This window comes from Bacillus rossius, chromosome 3, assembly GCF_032445375.1.
Source record: "Bacillus rossius redtenbacheri isolate Brsri chromosome 3, Brsri_v3, whole genome shotgun sequence".
NCBI classification, from domain to species: Eukaryota; Metazoa; Arthropoda; class Insecta; order Phasmatodea; family Bacillidae; genus Bacillus; species Bacillus rossius.
In genome coordinates, this window is record NC_086332.1 from 96507661 (window position 1) to 96530366 (window position 22706).

General features: G+C 36.9%; 1 protein-coding gene across 1 annotated transcript in view; it reads left to right on the plus strand.

The window, feature by feature from the left end:
• The window catches only part of LOC134531057 (exocyst complex component 4), a 144321-nt gene that overhangs the window by 49381 nt on the left and 72234 nt on the right, over nt 1–22706 (plus strand). Inside the window, exons 8-9 of the mRNA XM_063366571.1 lie at nt 15180–15407; nt 15790–16107. Coding sequence (XP_063222641.1) covers nt 15180–15407; nt 15790–16107 — 546 coding nt within the window. The remainder of the gene's footprint in view (nt 1–15179; nt 15408–15789; nt 16108–22706) is intronic.

Sequence of the window (22706 nt, forward strand, 5' to 3'; positions counted from 1 at the left end):
GTTTGATCTATTAATGGGACTTCATAATAAGGGATGTTTTAAACATGCAAGTATTTAAAGTTTTTTTCTCCCCGATACTGTCTCCCTAAACAGTAACTGAAAAAATAGCATAAACCATTCAAAATGCGGTATATTTGTCATTTCATACTTGAAAACAGAATATAATTTGTATTCTTTTCATTACATATACCGCAAGTGAGAACAAATAAGCAAATTGACAACTATGGACTTCAACACCACAAAACATGGATGTTTCATTGAGATACGCATTAAAAGAAGTAATTGTTATAGTTTCAACGGCTTACAAATCGATAGGCACAATCAATCTAACATCATGTGATGAAGTAGTAGCTTACTTGTTGTATATAGGTATATGAAACAGATGTTGCAACTCAAAAATATATAAAAAACGAAAATAATTGTTTAAGGTTCCAGATGAAATTAGCCTAAATTGTGTTTATAATATTGCTGAACTAAAATACAATTTACCTGGCAACCGTTAGCATTATAATTCCTGAATGACGGGTTTAAATATTTTTACAAGTGAGGAAAATTGGTTTGTAAATAAAGTCCAATTAATTTTTATACAGTTTTATTTGCTACTAATATTTACATTACTAATTCAATCACCACACACATTGACTGGTCACAAATCACTCGCACTTAAAAATGTCCATTCATTAATAACTAAATTCAAATTTCACATTCCTCACTGGAGCTAGGCTCAACAGTGGTTAGCCCCTTACCTCGCACCTTTCCACATACACAGTCTCACGCAACTCTGTCGCACTCGCATGGTCCCGTCGTGCCGTTCACAATGGAGGGTGGGTAGGTGGGGGGTGGTGATTTCCACTCATCCTCCTTGCCGAACTCGCACTTCACTTTCTTGCCTGTTGGTTGGAACTCTCAGAACTCACGCAGAGGCCGGCATCGCTGCTTACCCTTGACAGTTTTGGAACCAACTGGAGTGGTTGTGATGTGTCGTGTCATCTCTGGCCGGCCTGATGCTTGAAGCAACCAGAATAGCGTTGCACCATTCACGCCACTCCACGCAGTGGCCTGCGAAATTCCCAAGCTGTTAAGTGATAAATAACAGCACCGTGGAATGAGGATGCGGGGGCAGGGGGGTGGTGTGGCCAGGGGAGTGCAGGGCTGCCATTGTGCTTGGTGTGCATTGTGCTCTTGTCTTCCATGTTTGTAACATTAGCCCCTTCTTAGACACCTGTTTGTCCCAAACAGGTAACACAGCACTGCTGTTGTCCATGCTGCAAAGCCATCCTACGCATCTGGCAATTGTACTGAATATGGTCCACTTCTTGGCAGATGTAACATCATGGCCATCGTCGAACTCTTCAGGGCCATATGTCCGCTTTGCGATTACTATGGTCCTCACTCTTCTGCACTTGCTGTCGTGGCACCTCTCTTTCCATCAGGCAGCCCCACTGGGCACATTCCCGTTCCGGGCATTTCCATTGAACGTACCCCTGTCGTTTGCACGGAGAACACCATAGGCGACTTCCTGCTCCTTGAAGCTTCACCATTCTTAATCCCATTGTTCCATCACTGATCTTCCTTCTGTTTCCTCCTATGATTCGGACAATCACACTGGACATAACCTCTTTCTCGACATGCGAAGCACCATGGGCGACCTCTTGTTCTTCGTACCAGTATACTCTTCTGTCCAATCTTGTTATCACAGCATTGTTCTTCTCTCTTGGTTTTCTTACCCTGTTTCGGGCAGTCGCGCTGAGTGTGTCCTATTTCTTTGCACACGAAGCACCACAGACGTTCTCTTGTTCTTCGAAACTGTGAACCATTCAACCGCTTTCTTAATGACCCAAGAATAATCTCTTCGTTAGTACTCGAGCTGCCATTCACTTTGTGGTAAGGTTCTATCACAGCCTGCCTCACCCTGATGTTCATGTTTCTTGAGGCAATGTAGGCATCTTGGATTTCTAGGCCGTGAACAAGAGCATCGCAGATATTTTTGTGGCCGGCCAAACTAAGAGTTTGCTGAACCGCCGCATCTGAGTCCTCCTATAAACACACCGATGACTAGCTGCTGCAGGAACTCTGTTGGTGCATCTAGGTAGGCAAGGTGCACAAGCCGCTCAATGTCAGCTGGAATATGTCCGAGGATCGCTGTTTATGTATCTTCAGGGCCGTTTTATACACCTCGCCCATGGGTCGGTTGCCATACTTCAGTTCAAGAGCTTCTATTAGTACACCATAGACTTTTCTGGTTCGGAACTGTTATGGTCTGAAGCAACTTGAGAGCCAGGACAAGTGCTGTAGCCTTCACGTCCTCACCCCAGCCATTCACTTCAGGAGCTGCCTCGAACTGTCGCCTGTAGACAGCCCACGACGATTGGCCATCAAAGGTAGGTGGCTCTTTGCAGCACCTTCCACTTTCACTTCCTCGTAAGAACTTGTCCGTTTCGTAGCAGCTGTAACTTCCTTGATCATTCTTTGGCATTCTCCTGTTACTGCTGCTACTCGCTGCTCGGTGGCCTGCTCGGGTTGGGCTAACTATTGCACATGTTTTGCAAGATGTTGCTCAAAACACTGCTCTTTACCTTCCGATTGAATACTTATTTCATCCATCTTATTGTTAGTTCCTCTTGAGGAGCTATCAATTCGCCTCACATTTCTTCCTGACCCCTTTTGTTTCTTCTTGAACTGCCACTAGTAGTTCATTATTCATATCTTCCTGACCCCTCTTCATGTCATCAATTTCAGGCTTCATGGCATTCTTCATCACTTCTTGACAGTTATCAATTTTATTCTTCATTTCTTCTTGGCCACTTTTCATTCTTCATCTCCTTTTGGTTGCTTTCTATTTTAATATTGATTTTAGCCAAGAGAGCCATTATGTTTTTAAGTTTGTCGGCAGCCTTTTTCTTTATCCACATACACTATTATACTATTAATCTTGCACTATCACTAATGTCTTTACACCATAATTTCACCTATGAGTTAACCTAAACTCCTTCTAAAAACTAACACTAAATTTATTACAACTGCAGACCTGCCAACTCTCACGATTTTCGTGTGAGGCTCACGATTTTAAGGTTCATCTCACGCCCTCACGCCAAAATAGTGTTTCCTCACGATTTTTCGGGGCCCCAAGATTTTGTTTGTAAAAGTTACAAAACAAGTTTTACGAAAGCTTACAGTAACGAGTTTCCATCAATACTCGAGTCACGTAAAGGAAGCAATTTTGCGTTTTGTAGCGTGTGCCGTGCTGATTTTTCAATCTCGCATAGTGGAAGAGGAGACATTGTGAAACATGTCACTACAAAAAAACACAGCTAACACGTGAAGTGTATTGCTTCCAATAAAAAAAATTAATTTTGCTGTGAACAGTGATAATAGTGTTACACGAGCAGAATGTTATTTTACATCTTTTTAGTTGCGGCCCTGCATGATCACTACACGACAGCGCTAAATTATGTTCAACTAAATTAAATCTGCAACCGATAATTTGTTAAAATAAATTTTGAAGCAGAGACCATGTAACATATGTAAAGGTATGTCACTTAAATTTAAAGATTCTCATTTGTTTTTTTATATCTAACCTGTATTTATGGGCCTGAAAATTTTTATCGAGGACCTCATGATTTTTTTAATTTGAATGTTGGCAGGTCTGCAACTGCATTCAAAACTGACTACAGATCCTAACACTAATTTCAGTCTCAAAAATCTATTTTCTAATTTTTTTTTACAATTTTATTATTTTTTAAAAAATCACTTTAATTAATCCTAAATCCTTTAATTAGGGCTAGCCTACTTTTGAAAACGGGTTCGTAATGATAGCCCAATTAATTTTTATACAGTTATATTTGCTACTGATATTTATATTACTATTTAAATCACTACACACAATGAATGTTCACAAATCACTAAATATCTGTCCAGTTCACAGTTCACACTCCTCACTGGAGCGGGGCTCAACAGTGGTTTCCCCCTTACCTCGCATGACGTCAGTGGCCATGTGGGGCCGCCAGGTGTCTGGCGCATGTCACGTATTGGCCACGTTCGTAACAGTTAAAAGACCCTGCCCTCCCCAGCTTTTACAAGTATTTTTTAAAGGAACAATTATTATATTTGGTCATTGAGAAGAAATGAGCTGGTTATATGACATTAGGGTCATAGTGACTTAGTTAATACTTGGTGGTCATCACTTTTAATAATTATTGTAAGTAAAATTTATATTTAATTTGTTTATGTAGAAAAAGCTGTTAAGTATGTTTTTTTATAGATTTCACTTGGTTGGCTGGGTTACTGTTTAGTAAGTGTGGATTTTAATATGTTATCTTCTTTAAATAGTCTCTTTTAAATTATAAATTTGATTACTTATGTGGTTCATAGTGTGATAGTGACGTTTTTGGATAGTATGATAATGGGTCTGATAAAAAAAAATAGAAGTGCGGCAACACAGTGGCGCCGAAATGATAGATGATAATATTATCGCATTGTGTGTAATAGAGAGACAGACTTTCTACACGACTGGAGAACCCCAAAATAGTGTATTAGATTTTAAAGTGACCGAGACATGGGAGAGAACCAGGGGAAGGCCCGCTGAGCGTAAAAGCACTGATTAGTTATTTTCAAGAATAAGTGTTGTAGCCAATAGCAAAGCAGCTTTTAAGGGAAGCCCCACCAAGTGATTTTTTCCTTAATTTGGTGTTGTGCTGAGTTTCGTCAGTCGTGTGAGGGTCGAGCCGAATGGTCGTGTCATCTCTGTGGCTTGGCGATAGAATTGTCGTGATATGGATACATTGTAAAATGAATTTAAAACTTTTTTAAATTTAAATTGCATCGTTAACTTTTCGAGAAATATTATAATCACTAACAGAGTTTTATACCCCACTACTTGTTAGGTTGTCAAGAGTTTTTTTTATTATTTATGTTTTTGCAGGGAACAGTCATCGACTTAGCCGGGCATGATTGTGACTTGTTACAACGTGAGCTCACTCAATCACTAATTTGGGAATACAGCATTTTAAAAAAAGATTTACGTTTTTCGTAAAATGCATTGCAATGGATTTCATAGTATTTTGTTGTTTGCAAAATTTTCGAATCAATATGTAGTATAGCAGGTTGTGGAAAATAGGTGAATAGTAACTGAAATGAAAGTTACGTTGTTTGGTTGGTTGGTTAGATTAAGGTGGGACATCCGTACGGATTTCATATGGAGAAATCTTACGACTTTCGTGACTTATAGCTCAAAGCTGGATCATCCTATTAAAATGGAATTTTTTCCTATCAAAGACAACGATGAGGAAAACAAAGCTATTGTCGAATTTTTAATGTTACACAATTAGAGAAATAATAAAAATATATCAAACTTGTTAAATTTTCAAGTAGCGAAAATTTGATTTTCGATACCATAGCTTCATTGGAATTCAAATAACTTTTTAAAATATATACGTGATTGCATGTGTTTAAGTAACCGTTTTGATACAAACAGGCACGTAAAATTTAACTTTTAGTTCCAGGTTTTATCGGAAGAGAGCGCATTCTAAAGATACTTCCCCCACCACCGGCGAGCTCATATTCCCCCTGCGCTCTGTGGGGGTAATAAATTGGCCGGTATGTTAAGTTCGCATTCCTTCCGTTTCTGGAACCGCTCGAAGGGAAACTATACCTTCACCTTGTACACCTTTACCTAGATTCATGATTCACAAAGCGCCCGTTTCATTTTGATCATACAGAGTTTTCGTCAGCTATCCTATTCTGTGCTTTGTTTTACACTACTGAGTGTGCGGGTAATGAGAATAGACGGAAAACAAAATGTCTGAATCTCTAAAAGTAGAGGTGTAAAAGTAACGAAAAAAAGCGTACCCGTATGTATTCGTTACTATAACAATTAGTACTCGTTACTATCGTATCGTTACGTTACTCGTTACTTCTGATACCGCATTACATGCTATGTTATGTTGCAGCAACGAATCGAGTCTTATTGCGTACGCGTACAGTATGACGTCGCGTAAATAATAACAAATAGATTATAAAAAATTAACAATATTTGATAATTTGTTAACCAAGAAACAATTCAATATCATTAGAGCGGCGTTATTATATTATCTCTTTTAAGATAAGAACAAAAAACGTAAAAATACGCGATAATAAATACCAAAAACATACATATTTCTAATTTGTAAAAAATACTTTCTTACGTTGTTTCTGCTCCAATCTCAAACTTTGTCTACACACATAATACCTTTAATAAACAGTAAAAAACTTGGACGACGAATTTCCAAATTATAATTTACTTGATAAACAAACATCGTTTTTTGTAACGTAAATTAATCGAATATGCGTGCGCATGCGTAAAACATATGAAAAATGTGAGTAATGAAATGCAGCCGTGTGTAAGGTTTCGTTACTCGGCATTAGATGGCGCACCCGTTACTCAGTACCGAATACATACGGTTTGCTACAGCTCTATCTAAAAGGGAAGACCACAGTTTATAGTCGTTGGTCGACTAAAGGTACACGGCAATTGAAACTGTCGACAAAACGGAAAAAAAACGTAGGCCAGTAAGAATTTGCTGGATTCTTGCAAGAGACGAAGGTAAGCTATAATATGGTTACGTAAAATAAACGTTCAAGCTATCAAGTTTTATAAGCGGCAAAAATATAAGGGCTATTCCAATTTTACAGGTTGTCAGATGAAACAAACACAGCTCATGGCAGACCCAAATTTACAGCTGTCTGGAGTGGCTCCCAAAAATTCCAGTTGCTCGTCCACAAACAGACCACATCGACGAATAGATATTCCTAAAGAATTATGCAAATATTCTAGTGCTACTTTCTCGTTTTCTCGACCATGCATGATTGCTTCATTCCGTAGAGATGTTCCGTACAGAATACTTTACACCCGACCTTATACGTGTCTCTTGGTGCAGTTAACATCTTACTACACATCAGCTATTTCATTACTTCCTGTGTACCTCTCGTTGATTTACATGACATTAGCATTGCAGTATTTTATCGCTGACTGTATACAAATTGTTCAAATTAGGAACTGAAAGTTTACAACGTGCCATTATTTAATTTTTTTTATTTAACTGTTTTCTGTACAAATATTATTGAAATTTTAATTTGCAACGTACAACTTTTTCTTTTATATTTTTTTTTTGTCGTTTGTTCTTGTTATATTTATCGACAACTATAACTTTTTTTTTGGAGGCTGCTATTGTTGGATACTACACGAAGAAGGTGCTCTTCATTGGGATGAAAAACAAGTACTGCACGATTTGCGATCGCGCAGAGAATAAAGGTGCAACTGCTGCCGATCATGCTTGTAGTAAGAACTGGGGTGTTCACCAAACATCAACAAACATGGAATCGGCTATCATTCTTGAAGGTTTTCTTGCAAGTGAGGAAATGTATTCGGTGAGGTACGCTAAAATTGTTGTAGATGGAGACAGCAGTGTATATAAAAATATTCTAGACGCAAGACCTTACAAATCATTGACTGTAGAAAAAATTGAGTGCTCGAACCACCTTTTAAGGAATTATTGTAATAAATTGAGAGTCATTGCAGCAACAAGTGATGGAGGCCGTTATCCTTTTTGTCTTGGGAAGAAAATTGGAAATTCTATTTTGCGAATTGGAATGGCAGTGAACAAGGATGCAGAATACAGGAATAAAACCATGACAGATGCTAAGCATTTCCGAGCTAAGAAAGGATATTTTGAATGGGCCAAATCATGTATTTGGGAGCCATAGTAACTGTGCAGAACGGGGGTATTTCTGTGATGCTGCAAAAACAGAAGAAATCTCCATTATCAATGATTTGATAAGCACTGGACTGTTTGAAAAAGTTATGTTTGCAGCAAAACACCTTGCCAGGAATACTCGTAGTTTGCTATACTGTATGGACAACAATGCTACTGAACAATACAATTCTTCCATTTCCAAATACACTGGAGGGAAAAGAATCAACTTTTGTAGAGGAAATAGTTACCAAACAAGATGTGCTGGAGAGTAGTACAGCATAACACAGGAACAGCTCACTACACGATATACAAGCAAATGTATGGCAGAAGTCCTGGATTTTTCTGTAAAAACGTCCAACTTAAATGGAAACGGACAGATTTAAAGAGACATTTAAGAAACGTGCAGAAGAAATATCCAAAGCAGTCCAAGAAATTCTCAAAGAAGTTGTTTTCGGGTTTTTGTGACAAAGATAGTTTTTATGGACCAAATGCACAACGACCAGACATAGATGATCAAGAGTTTGAGAAAGAACGCTCTTTATTTCTTGATTCACTGAGAAGTGATGAAGAAGGAAAAAACTTAGAAAAAATTACAGTACTTCAAAGTGGGAGTGGAGTGTGGTTGCAAGAACGAAGAAAACTACTCACTGCTTCACATTTTGGGTCAGTTTGTAAACGCCGCAAAACAACGAAATGTGACTGGCCTGTGTAAAGTATTCTGTACGGAACATCTCTACGGAATGAAGCAATCATGCATGGTCGAGAAAACGAGAAAGTAGCACTAGAAGATTTGCATAATTCTTTAGGAATATCTATTCGTCCATGTGGTCTGTTCGTGGACGAGTAACTCAAGATGGTATCATAGATGATGATGGTATAATGGAAGTTAAATGCCCATTTTCTTCAGCAGACTTACATCCAGAAGATGCGATAGCTCAGGGAAAGATCAAATCATTTAAGTGCCAAGATGGAAAAATTGTACTCAACAAAAAACCTCATCATCATTTCTTTCAAGTGCAGGGACAGCTACATATTACAAAAAGAAATTATTGCATATACATTGTCGGGACTACGAAGGGATGTATTATCAATGTATAAAAAGGGATGACAATTACTGGCAGAAAGAAATGAAGGATAAACTTGATAAGTTTTACATGGATTGTCTATCACCAAAGATAATTGACCCTAGATACACACGTTCTATGCCAATAAGAAATCCTGATTACATACTGAATGCTGGGAAGCAGTGCCCAGCAATTTCAGTAGGATTTCAGGATCAGCAGTGAGTTCAGTAAAACAAAACAAAACAAAAAACTACATTTGTGATTATGGTGAGATATTTATTTCATAGTGACAGGTTTTCATAAATAAAGGTAATAATTTAAAAGTTTTATTTTAAGGTGTGCATACTTTCTTACTGTTATATGTTTATATAGGTACACATACTTATCAATCAACTACTTTGTTACTTTTTTCAGAATCATTAAATTAAATTTACGAATGAAAACACTTTATAAACTTTCTCTAGTTCTTACTCGCATTATATTTATATGGTTCTTAATATTTGAGGAATATAATGAAATCGAATGCACATGATTAAGAGCTTTATAATTAAATCATGTTTGTGATAATTGAATTATATGTTATAAATGTGTGTTCAAATGAATGCAATGTGCAAACTGAATTACTTTATACTGTACTTCAGTGTTTGCCAGTGAATGTATTATTTGCTGTAAATATGTATTGAAACGATGACTAAAAATACAAATTGAATTTATGATCCAACAAATTACGGTTTTTGTTTAATATTTTTCTAAGGTTTCCGAAAGGACGTGTAATATTTAGAAATAATAATAGTATAAACGAAAAATCATTAATTATTTAATATAACAGAATTTTGTAACTACGAGTTGCAATATTTTTTTAAGGCAATAATCTTCAAATATCACATAGCAGACGGTATTGAAAATTTATTGTTGGTCATATTGTTCCCAATTAGTTTTACTAAATTGTCCTATTATTTCATGAGATTAAACCGTGATTTTAACTGATTATTGAATGAAAATTTATGCCGAATTCAAAATTTGTCTATTTACAAATTAGCCTATATCATTTAGGCCTAACCCTACATTGACATACATAGTTACAGTTATCAACATTAAAATATTTGCTACTATGGAAAATCCGATTTGAAAGAACACAGTAAAATGAAATTTACAAAAAAGGCTACTGTTTGTGTTTTAAAGTTTAAAGTTTACAAATGTAATATCTTCGCCTTGAATGTAGCCTATTTGTATTGAGTTTATTACAGTGTTCCTTTACTTTCTTTGAGAACTGAACACAATGAAGCGTTTCTGTCGAATTGTTTTAGGTTCATTGTCATTAAAAGTATAAGTTAAATTATTTTCGGTTTTAACACGACACCAACGAATCTTAAAATACAGAGTAGGAACTGAGATATGCTGTGAGAATTAATGTTAACAACGATTTCGTTTCTGTTAAAAAATTGCAGGCAGGTGAGTTTTAATATGTACAATACCAAATAAAATATTTAGTTGCTACATTGAAATAGTTTTTTGTTACTTTTATTTGTTTGTCTGAAAAATGTTTTATAGAGTTGTAAAGTTTTGCTAGACTGCAAACAATTCTCATGATTAAATATTATAATTAGCTGAAACGAGCACTAATCATAACAATTAATAGTGTATAATTACACTGTTATTGTTATGTAAAGTACTGTTTCGTATTATGAATGAAACAATATTTTACATATCTCAATCAGCTCGCTAAAACTCTGAAGAACTTGCCAAGCATCATATCTATGATCCTATGCTTGAGATACACTGCATTTGCAACAATATTTACAATATGAGTGAACACAATTACAAACTTATTTATCGAATGGTTTGCAGTTCGTGATTCTTCAGATTCCATGTTTACGTCAAATGTTTTGCTACCTACTGAAACGACTTAATTTGATTTGTTTTGTCATGAAATACAATGACGAACACTAAAATATTATTACCGCACCAGAACTTAACTAACTTTTGAGAAGTAGATTCCTGTCAAGGTACACACAATAGCCTACACATTTCCAACCAAATTGATAGGATATCTGTGTGAGTTTATTGGGAAAATAAATATTAAAATAGGTAGTTTGGTTAAATACATTTATTTGTATCTAATGGTCAATCACGTCTTTAAATCTGTATTCAGTTTCAGGGCGAGTATAGATCAAAGCCTGCCTACAAACCTACCGCTTATAGTACAACAGTACGATACAGTACAATAATGCCAGGTATTCACACGATTATTTCCTACAAGTTAAACATTAACTTCAGTTTACACTTTCATTTTATCAATTTCATTTTATGTATATTAAATACCTAGCGATGATATCGGAGCAACTAAATAGTTGGTTAGGATGAGAAAGTTTTACGACTCCTCGATATTTTGCGCGTTGCATTGAAAATCATACTCTTTACTTATCACCCTAAACAAATAACTTTTGTCCGCACGAATATGAGCTGCAAAGCATGTTTTCAAGATAATTAATTAAATAAATAATTTTTTTTATCGATGTTAATTAAACATTTATTTCAAAACTGGTACACATTTTGTGTACGATAAATGCTCACTGACAGTTTACCAGTAGTTTGCAAGTAAACGCTCCACTGTCATATTATTGAATCAGCGCTTTCAAGGTCACTGGCCTATGAACAAGGGATGACTCCGCGTCTCCGCCTGTTCAAGGGACAGAGGAAGAGCGAGTCCACGCCAAATACCACACAGCCTCCTTCGCAACCCCCCTTCCCCCCGTTTTAACACCTACAGAATAACCGGTTTGGGGTGGCAAACAGCGACTCCTTCCACCACCCCCGGCTGCTAGTAGTGGGGGTAGCTAAAAGTTCGGGATTTCCACTTCCCCTCGCAGCCCGTTCCTCAGACACTACGACATCTTGCTAACGTGTGCCCGGATGTCCCACCTTAAGTTAGGTTAGCTGCATAATTTAAGAAAAAAATTCTTTCATAATTTAAATATTTTAACAAACATTTTTCGTATAATTATTGTAGCTGACTTAACTTAACCAACCTTTAACTGTAGTATTGTTTGTCTAATTTTCCAGAAGTTGTTACATGAGTGACGTTTAAAAATGTTTTAGCAAAAATATAATTTTCATTTTTACTATTCAAATTTGGTATTCGTATTTGTATTATGTTCGAACTAAAAAAAACGTATATTCTCACAGGCCTAGTAATTAATATTTAAAATAAGCTTTCTGCTTGATTTGATGCAGAATTACATTTCCATTGGTTAAACACTAATGCTCTAAGTTTTAGAGGTATGGTGCAAAGATTTTTGTTGTTCTGCTTTGTCCATTAATGTGTTAAAAATTATTTTTTAAATTTATTCACTAGTACAGTGTTGCAACAAAAAATGTGATTGTTGGAACTTAACAAAGGTATTATGACCACACATTGAAACACTAACCCTCATTACTTAATGAATAAATTACATAACTTTGTGATGATGCCAATAATTTCCTGTTTTTGACAAGTGTTTAGTGGTAAAAACTAAAGAGCTTCGTGATGAGGGTTTGGACTGACATTCATTCATTTAATTTTATATGACCATTAGACAAATCCTTGCAATAATTTTTTTCTTTTTATAAGTTTTGCTTATAGTTTAAGATATGTTATAATTAATTGCTATAAAGAGTAATAAGTTATGCTTTTAAATTTGGTATATTTTATATAATTGTACTTATGTAAATAATAATTATAGATGGATTAAGACTTGAAATCTCCAGCACAGTTCAGTGAAAGTTGAGATTACTGTTCTCAGCGGAGGTATGAATAAATAAAAATTTTCTTAAAACTTTACATTTGCAGCGAGCATAAAAACACACACCACTATTTTACAGATGCTAAACAGCGAAACTTCTTGTTTATATTTTTACCATTTATATTTTCCCATTTTTATGGCAGTTTTCTTAAAGTACGGTTTAGTTGACATAATTACAGTGCCCATGAAATGTACCGTATTTACCGGAGTATAATGCTATGATAATTGTCAAAACTGTGTAAACTAAAAGTGTATCTTGCCGTTGGGAACAGCTGATTTAAAAAACTATCCGTTCTGCCTGCAAACTGCCTTACTTATGCCTCTTTAGTCTGGGGCTTCCAGAACCTCCGCACAGGCGTGGCAGATGAGAGATGCTGGATGAAGGAGAGGGTGAAAGTGGAATTGGTCACTTGGTTCCTTCTGCTTCTCTTCACTGTGGCCGCTGGCGTCCACTGACCACCATATATCACCACATTCTTTGCTGTCTGAACAGCCACTTTTGTTTCCTAACTGCAGCTTTGAGTTCCAAAAGAGACCATGTAAATCATTCTACTGATGAAATTGGCACCAGAAAGAGTCTTGTAAAAATGGAATAAATTTAATAATTTAAGTACTTATATTTCAATTTCCAGTCCATAAAGTCTTTTTCATTAACTCATAATCAAAAATTATATTCTGAGTCACATTATTTTTGGATAAGTACAGTATATAATGTTTTAAAACATGAAAATAGAGACATCGTTTTGGAATGAATGGTCTTAGGTATGTCATTTTTTTTTAACTCTGCAAAGAAACTTTTAAAAGAAAATATTTTATTGTCTTGAACTTTTTTATTTCTACTTCAGCATCAGTTGATACTATCAGTCTTTGTTATAAACATAGGAACATGAAAGTGATACATCTTATATTTTTGATTGTCTATAAAGTTGGATACAGCTTTTTTCCCCCCTTCATTAAAGCATGTATTTTACATCCACTTTTTTTTTAATTGGTTACGTAATTACCCAGCCAGAAACTATTCATAAAATTGCAAAATATATCAGTTTAATCAGCATTAGTAATTTTGCATGCATTATTTATTTTGACCATTAGTATTATAATCCATTCTAATACTCCTAATTTTTCCACACTTAAAAAAAAACTTCTACAACTACTTGAGCTTAATTTTTTTTAAGGACTTTACTAAAATATTATAAAGTCTCAACTCTACTCGGCTTATACTGAACAGAGCTTGGGTCGTAACAACTCAACAATTTGTAGACTCAGCTCCTCTAGATGTAACCTTTGAAAATGCCAAAGTATTGTCATTTTTGAAGTGAGAAAAATTATTGTTAACTAGAATATTTCAGAAGAAAATGAAAAGTAATGAGTTAAAATTACTCCTGATTGTTTACATTTTGGTGTTGGGAATTCTATAGTGGTGCATGGTTTTTAATGCATGCATAGAAAAGTATTAAATAAAGGCCAGTAGACTATTTATGTTTTGAAATCATTACAGACGTTACATATTGCCCAAAATAAATGTTACCAAGTTACCTACTTTTCAGTCTATATTCTTCAAATTTTCACTGTTCCTTAAAAAAAGGATGTTACTTCTAGAGGGTTGTCATTCCTGCATGTTGTAAATTTAGCTATTAACTATGAGCAACCCAGTCCAAAGAATATAAAGTCGTTGTTTTAAAGTTGTTGGTATCAGCAAATGACCGCAATAAATGAGCTTTAGTATGATTGACAGAATAAAATAGGTATTAGGGCTTAATGTCTTGTTTAAAATAAGATTGAGTATTTAGGGAATGAATGGACAAGAGAAACTGGAATACCCAGAGAAAACCCAATGGCACACTGCAACATCCTCCACATTTTCCACTTGTGAAAAATCCAGGTTTGAGCCTGCAGCAAATGGAACCTTGGTGAGACATGAACAAACTGACTACTCTACCACCATGGCCTTGCTTGAGTATGGATACAACAGTTGCAGCTCGCCTGGTACGAATAGAATATGCTCTAGTTACAAGTATACTCTGGAACAACTTCATAGTGTAGTAAGTTTTTTCATAAGTAAAGGTGTCCTTACAAAATTCTATATTGGAAAATTGCTTTGTCACATCTTATTACAGTAAAACCCCGGCTGACCAAACTCTGGCTAACAAAAACCTGGGTTATTGGAAATGCCTCCAAAATTGCAAATCCAATCCAGTGCAATTTTTTTTTCCCTTAAGATTTGTTGAACAATAAAGGGAGTCAACATTGGCTGACATCCTTCTTATGAAATGATGGTTGGACATTGCTGCTCGAAAATTTTGGGAGGGATGCAAGAAACAAACAAAAATTACCAAGTTTTTACAACTGGTAATTTATACTAATTTAATATTAATGTATAGTAAACCTAAAAATGTAATTTTTATTTTAATAATGAATATAAGAGTAGCATTCAAAGAGTTTTTAATTGGTTTGGCCTTCAAAAAATTTCAGAATTACATACTGTAATTAGGTAAAAATAAAGATGTTCATGTCCATCATTATCCAAAATGGTTTTCCCCCCTTTATTTGTGTTAACTGGGTGTGCACTGCAATTTATTTCTGTCTTGTCTATTTTCTTCCAGCTGCAGCTATTGCTGACGGACTACCTAGACATCCAGAACATGGCGGGAGAGTCCCAGCAGACCCCTGCATCCTTCTCGGAGCCAACAAGTGACATATCCATGTTCTTCGTGAGAAGGAAGATCCAGCGTCAGAAGAAGACTCCTCTTTTCCGGTTCGACTACTCATCTCACGCTCTCAGCATCAACAACTACCTCAAAGAGCAGCAGAAGGATGCCGCCAAGTATAAAGTAAAGTTTAAATTGTTTTGAATGTGGTGTGTAAATTATATTCATTTGTTGGTGTATGTTATTTTTAAATCATGCGAAATTTTTCCAAGAATATAATGAACATATATATTTTGGTATATTTCTCGTAAAAATAAAATCATTTGTTTACTTGAGGGTTTGGTCTGTATATATGTGTGTAATCTCTTTTCCTTTGTTGGTAGTGATGTCAGCTACGGTGTGCAGGGCTTAGGTTTTTAAATCCTGGCATCGGCCATGTAGGTGTGGTATTTTTATATGTGAGTTTAGCTCAAGTAAAGAGTGATAGGTGACCTTCAACCATAATTGCTTGTGTGTGTGTGATTGCAGCAAGGTGTGGATCACGGAGTGTGTGTTGTTGGCGCAGAAGGAGCCGGAGAGTGCTGTTCGGCCGCAGCGACAGAAGCTCCTGGTGTGTCAGCCGGACCCGCGCAACATCATGCTCGTCTTCATCCCGCTGATGGAGTTTGTGGGGGAAATTGAGAGGGCGACGGGGTGTGCGCCCGCCACCCCGTGCACGCTCAGTGCGTTCGTGGCCGACTACGTGAAGGAGGTGTTCCTGGGGCGCCACCACGCGCTGGTGGCAGCGAGCATCGAGGCTGCGACCAAGTCGGCGGATGCCTGGCGAGCCACCACCGGTCCTGAGGTCATGAGGGACCTCGGCGTCACTCGCCCGTTGCTCCAGGTCAGACTTGTTTCCTTTCAGCTAAATGGCTTTATTTTTTAATATTTATGTTTTACTGGAATCAATTGTCTTTAGTTCTGTGCAGGAGTAATGTCATTAATTGGAGAGTTCCTTCGGGGGGAAAGTTACTTTTTCTCATACCCTGATTTTATTGCACAACTATGCACATCTATGTGCTAGTATTGGAATTTAAAAACTATTTTAAAGGAAAACACTGCACTTTAACCATAGTTCATTCACCTGAGGACCTCCAAGTATTAACTAGGTCACTATGACCCTAACGCCACATAACCAGCTGATCTCTTCTCAATGACCAAACATTATATTTGTTCCCTCAAATAATTCTCTGTCTCTACCTGTATGCCATCATTGTAGAAATTTTCAGAATTTTTAATCTTCAGAAAACTGCAAAATACTAGGTACTATTGCTAAATTCATTCAATTTTAGGATAGCCATGGAATTTTTGAAGAATGAGGGGGGGAAAAACCCTCATTTACGAAATACAGTTTGTGCTTCTGCCACCATATAAGAGCAATCTTTTAAATTAATTCATTATTGGTAATGAGCCACAATGCCTTCTTCATTTTCGTCTTCTTTCAAAAGCTTCCTCAACAGTAGTACATATTTATAGTGTCTCTTCATAATTTCAATAACTGATTTATCTATTGGCTGCAGCAAACTGGTAACGTTTGGCGGCAGGAAAAGGGTTTTAAAACATCCATTTTCTTTGTCAAGAAGGCTTTCTGTTAACCTTCTTGTCCTCTTTTCCTATAGCCTTCTGATATTTTTGTACTTCAGTTATGAAAATTTAATCATACCATTCGGTAAGCAATCAGTGGTCATCCAGGCATTTGGTTGATTTTTGTAAAAGTTGGGAAGTAATTTTACATTTTTGAAATCCCGGGGGCTTTTTGATTTCCTGTAGAGTTGGCACAATTCATTACAGTAACACACTCTTTGCTAACCTTGTTGCCAGGCGCACCTCTTTCTCTTTTAGAGGCTAGAGTGGATTTAGGCAGAGTCTTCCAAATAAGGCCAGCCTCATCTATCTTATACACAAACTCTGCATTATACACAAACCCTTCTTTACTTTTGAATCTTTCAATGAATTTTTCTGCATCTTTATAGTTTGCTGAAAGTTCCTTGGCTACCCATCACTCAGTTTAAATGAAGAAAAGTTGTCACTTTTCCCAACCAATAGTTTTGCTTTTTCACAAATAGTCTGCCTTGATAAATGGTTTCTTAATGATTCCTGCAGCAAAAACCACTTGAATGTAGCCTCTTCAAAAACTTTGATTTTTGCTGTTTTCATCGCTTTTCTAGATAAACTACCATCTTCATTCTCAAGGACAGACACAAAGTTTTAAATTGAGGACTTGTTTTTATTAATGCCCGAAATTGTCGATGTTTAGGGATGTGGGGGTACCCGATATTTTCGGGTACGGTTTGAATCCACGACTACCCGAACCCGGAATCGTTGTATGTTAGAGTTGTGCGATTACATTCGCCTCAGTTCAATTCGATTCCAATTCGATTCTCACCACAAGAGTTGAAATTCGATTCCGATTTTGATTCTTTGGGTAACTTTATCTACATAGGTAGTCATTAGTCTGGTAGGAATAACTAAAACAAAAAAATTGCATTTATTTTGAACCATATGTATTTAACTTAAATGAATAAGAAAGACAATTCTGGAATAGTACCTATGTAACTAATAAGTTCATTTTAACACTGTTGGGGACCTGAGACCTGCCTTATGTTATACCAGGTACATAACTGAAGGATGTTAATATTTACACTATACAACTCAATGCAGCTTTAAGTAATTGCTAACAAATAAACACTTTTCAGGTGATAACTGGGTCCCAATTAGAAATGCTTTGAACACTACATTATTTCACAATTAGGCCTACAGGTTCTGATGTAAGAAGGTTAACTGCTCTACACTTTCAGGAGACAGATTCTCTCTCCGTGCTGTTACGATATTTCCTGCCGAGGAAAACAGGCGTTCACTTGGAACAGATGTTGCAGGAATGCACAATAGTGTTCTCGCAGCATCAGAAACATATCTGTGGCGAACTTGGTTTTCTTGCCACCACTGATATGGTTAGTAGTACGTTTATGAATGGGTTCATTTAAGTACAAAAGGATGTCTTTTTCACCATATCTTTCCGAGTATTTGAACATGATGCATCCAACTTTGCAGACTGTTCTTCAAAGCAACTCCAAACACTTAAATTCCCTGAGGTTTCAGTTTGTCTTTCAACTCTTTGTGCTTTAGAATGGCTGCTATCCGCACAGTCTTTGGAAATTAATGTTTTTAAAATACTTACACCTTTCTTTTTCTCATGATCCTTCAAAAGTACTGATTTAAATCTAGGATCAACAAGCATTGCAGCAACAGATTCATCTTTTGATTTGTAATCAGGAAATCTTGAGAATACAGCCTTCAACAAATTTCGTCCAAAAATTATGCCTTCGCCTGGTTCTGCTTTGCACACAAATGTATCTTAACAAGTTTTTTATCCCATCAATAACTGATATACAGTAAAACCTCGCTCGTACGGCCCCCGGTTCGTACATACACCTCGGTCGTATATACAGGGTACAGATTTTCAGAAACCGTGAAAAATAAGGCAAAAAAATATGAAAAGTGTAAGAAATATGTTAAAGTTTATTAAAATACAGCCTTTATAACAAATACAGTTTACATACACATTGCGTCACAGTAAAAAATTTAAAAAAAAGGGCCGCAAATTGATGGAAATTTACCATCAATAGCGCGCCGTACGCGGAGAAAGGTCAATGTACTCGGTCAGCTGTTGTTACGGCGTGGTGGTAGCCGCCGGCTGGCTCTCTTTGTTCGCTGAGCTGTGCATGCGCAGTATAACTCACTCTATGCTCCGCCCAGACTCGTGACCTTCCATCAGCAGCCAGCCAATAGATGCGAGCTTAGCGAAAAAAAATATAAGCTCCACCTCCCGTGTACCAGTTTTGTCCAGTTCTGATACCAGTTTATTGGTATACGCACCAGTTTTCTCGCTGCCGTGACATGTTCAAGTTTACGTTCATCTTGATGTGTTGATACCAATGATTAATTATTATTTACAATTCCCAAAAAGAAATGGTTAGTTAAAAAATATGCGTCAACTGTGTAATACTTCTTAAATTATTAAATACGTATAAAACAGTTACAAGACTCCGCTCATTTTTTTTGTGAAGTTTTTTGTCTCGTACCAGTATTTCGGCATGGCCTTAAAGTGCGACGTAATATTCTGTGTAGCATGTGATACCCATTGCTATGCTTCTTTTATACGCCTAGGCTTAAATTAATACATGTTTAGAAATAAAAGAAACTGTATAAAATATATATATTTTGCGATTTAAAATGCTCACTGCCGACTATAAACGTTACGTTTTTCACAATGTTTTTAGGCCTTCTAGCTAATCTTATCTACATTTATAAAGAACCCACGGTATTTTTTTTATTTGAGCGAATATGTTACACATGTTAATTATTATTATTTTATTGATATAAAATATAAAAAATGTAAAAACGGGGTGTACGACACTGCCTTCGTAAGCTGTATATTTGGCCTAGACATAGTGTTGAGTCTTTTTATTTTTATTTTTATGTTTGATTAGCTCAAGTGTTGTTTCTGCATGAATAGGATATCATTTCGATCGAAAATACATCAGCATAATAAACATACACGTAAAAAACCTTACTTGTTTGCCAAAGGCACATGTACGTGACCTTATAGACACGGCAACAGCAATTCATTTCCCGTGGCAGCAGAGGGAAAAAGGTTGGGAAGGGGGGGGGGGGGAGAGTAACCACAAATGGATGTGATTTAGGCCTCACTGGTTCGTATGTACAACTCAGTCGTACGGACAAATTTTGGAGAACCGTGAGTGTACGTAGAATTGAGGTTTTACTGTAACTAGAGAAATTGTGTGGGGTAGTCTTGTCTACTAAATTCTTTAGTTACTTCATTTATTGGCTCTAAAATTCTGACTGCCTCTTCTGGGAGTTTCCATTCATTGGCAGTCAAATTGTCAACACCATCAGAAGAAGCTAATTCTGCAGGCTCTTTTTGTTCAACAAGTCGTTTCAACATAGCAAACTCACTGTTCCATCGGGTGTCTACATCCTGGATCAATTCATGTTCTGGTTTTCCCATCTGTTTTTGTATTCATGAAGACGCTGACGAGCTTGGGAGCTACGTTTGTAGTGCCCCACTATAGCACAACTTTTTTTGCACATTGCCTCAATCCCAGGAGTTTCCTTTTTGGCATCATTTATGGCTAGCTGCAAAGTGTGCCCTAAACCGCTAAATGAATGCCAACTTGTTTTAGCAGCTGCAGATTTCATGTTTCTAGCAGAATCTGAAACTATGTACAGTCAAACCTCTCTGAAACGACCCCTCACGGTTCCCAGGAATTGGGTCGTAACAGAGGGGGGGTCGTAATAGATGTTTTCCGAAATTTTCAGTTGATTTCAAACACCCCCCCTTCCTTCCCAAATCGCTACTCGCTAAGGAACCAGCCGTACAATGGCAGGATGCTGTCACTCACAATGGAATAAATAAATTATCCTTCGAAGATTAACAGCGTAGATGCTAGGCTAGAGTCTTTCAATGACAGGAGGCAATTTCTCTAACTGACCGACTGCCTTTTGCTGGCAACAGGTCGACCTAAAGCTATGTCACCATTCTGGAGTCTGGCTCGATACTCTGCTCGCGACCGCAGCTCACACAGCGTAGTACTGCAGCTAGGACTTTTCAATGACAGATGGTGGCAATTTCTCTAACTGACCGACAGCTTTTTACTGGCGACAGGTCGACTTGAAGCTCTGTCACCACTCTGGAGTCTAGTCCGACGCCACAGTTCGCGACCGCCCCACTTACACGATCATATTACACAGCCACAATGAGTGCTAACTGGCAGCACGACGGGAAACGGCATAAGCCGCCCCCAAAAGACCAGACCTGACCAAACCAATGCGGACTAAAAGTCCAAGTGCCCCACCCCTTGCATCGTAGAACTTCTAACACGCCCCACTCTTCTTCCAGGACCATCCTTCTATTCCTGTAATCCACCTGCTTGTAATAATGCATGACCTTTGCATCCCGCATGTATGTGCCCAGGGTTTTGCCTCTGTCTATGGAGGTTTTACCTGGGCCCAACTTATCTAGTTTTAGTCTAGAATTAAGAGTGAGGGGAGTTAGTCATGGCGAAAACGTCTGCCATGGCTGGCCAATCCCCTCCTAGCACATGATGCACGTGACCTTTTCTGCATGGTTAAAAACCCGCATGTTTAGAGCGTATAGGGCTTGCCCTGAGACGCACTTAGAGTCTTCCCTACCTAGATTCCTCCCTTACACACTTAGTTTTAACTTAGGTTAGGAAAAAAAAAGAAAGAAAGAGAGACAAATGAGTGTTAGAAATATCAGCAGCGCTTGCTGACTGCACCCACTTCCCTTCCTCCTTTACTTCCCCTCTTCTTCTCCGACAACACTGCACATCAACACAAGGGCGCGAGTACAGCTTTCTTTATCTTTATGTCGTTTGAGATACGACTAACTGCGTACGTCTGTCACGCCTCACGACGGTCCTACTGAGAGCGGACAAACTATAATACCTGTCTCTGTATCACTGCCGCTTACAAAATCACCTCCCGCCGCTCACAATACATGGCTTGCTGTTTGATGCATGCCAAGCTGCCCTGCCCTCAGATAAACGTGTTTTTAAATTTTTTCTCAAAAATTTTTACAAAAATAGGAGGGGGGGGGGGGGCGTATATGCGGGCGGGGCCTTTACGCGAGCAAATACGGTAATAGGCTTAAAATACTAGCAGTGAAAAATTAAATTAGGCTACTATTACGTAAGTATTTATAATATGATGTATCAAAGAAAGAAACGTAAATTAAATAATTAACTCAGTGACATTAAAATAATTTCAAGATTTCGAGAGCTGAAACTGTAATTACGAATATCGTCATATAGCAAACTAGAAACTAAAAACAATTACATACATACAAGTTACCAACTTCTTTTTTTTTTGTTCTTATAAATAGTTGTAGGCATGTTGTATTAGCCTATATCATTATTATTGTGAACAATAGTATTGATAATAAAATTAGATGTATAAAAAGAGTAGCCCAACATATTTTGCTTGATTTGCAGTCAGTTGCAGTAATCATAGAATATTGTATTATTTTTATTTAAAAAATACTGCTTTAGCTTGCTTACATTACGGCTACAACTAAGTTCTTACATAAATGAATATGATATACAGTTAATTATGTACTTCAAACTGCACCAAAACATATCAATATAGGCCTATAAATGAGCTGTCTTTAAGCATTCATGTAATAGAAACTTGTGAAAACCAATTGAATTAGGTAGGCCAAGTAAGGAATATTTGAAACTTGCTTCATGTTTTGGTTTTCATCGTTTATAGTGTTTATTATTAAGTTTACTTAATTATAAACATTTCAATCTCAGTGTAAGAAATAATTGCCAGTAGTTACAGTTAGAAAAAAGAGAACACACATTTTTTAATTAATCGGTTATTTTAAATTATTCTGTGCTT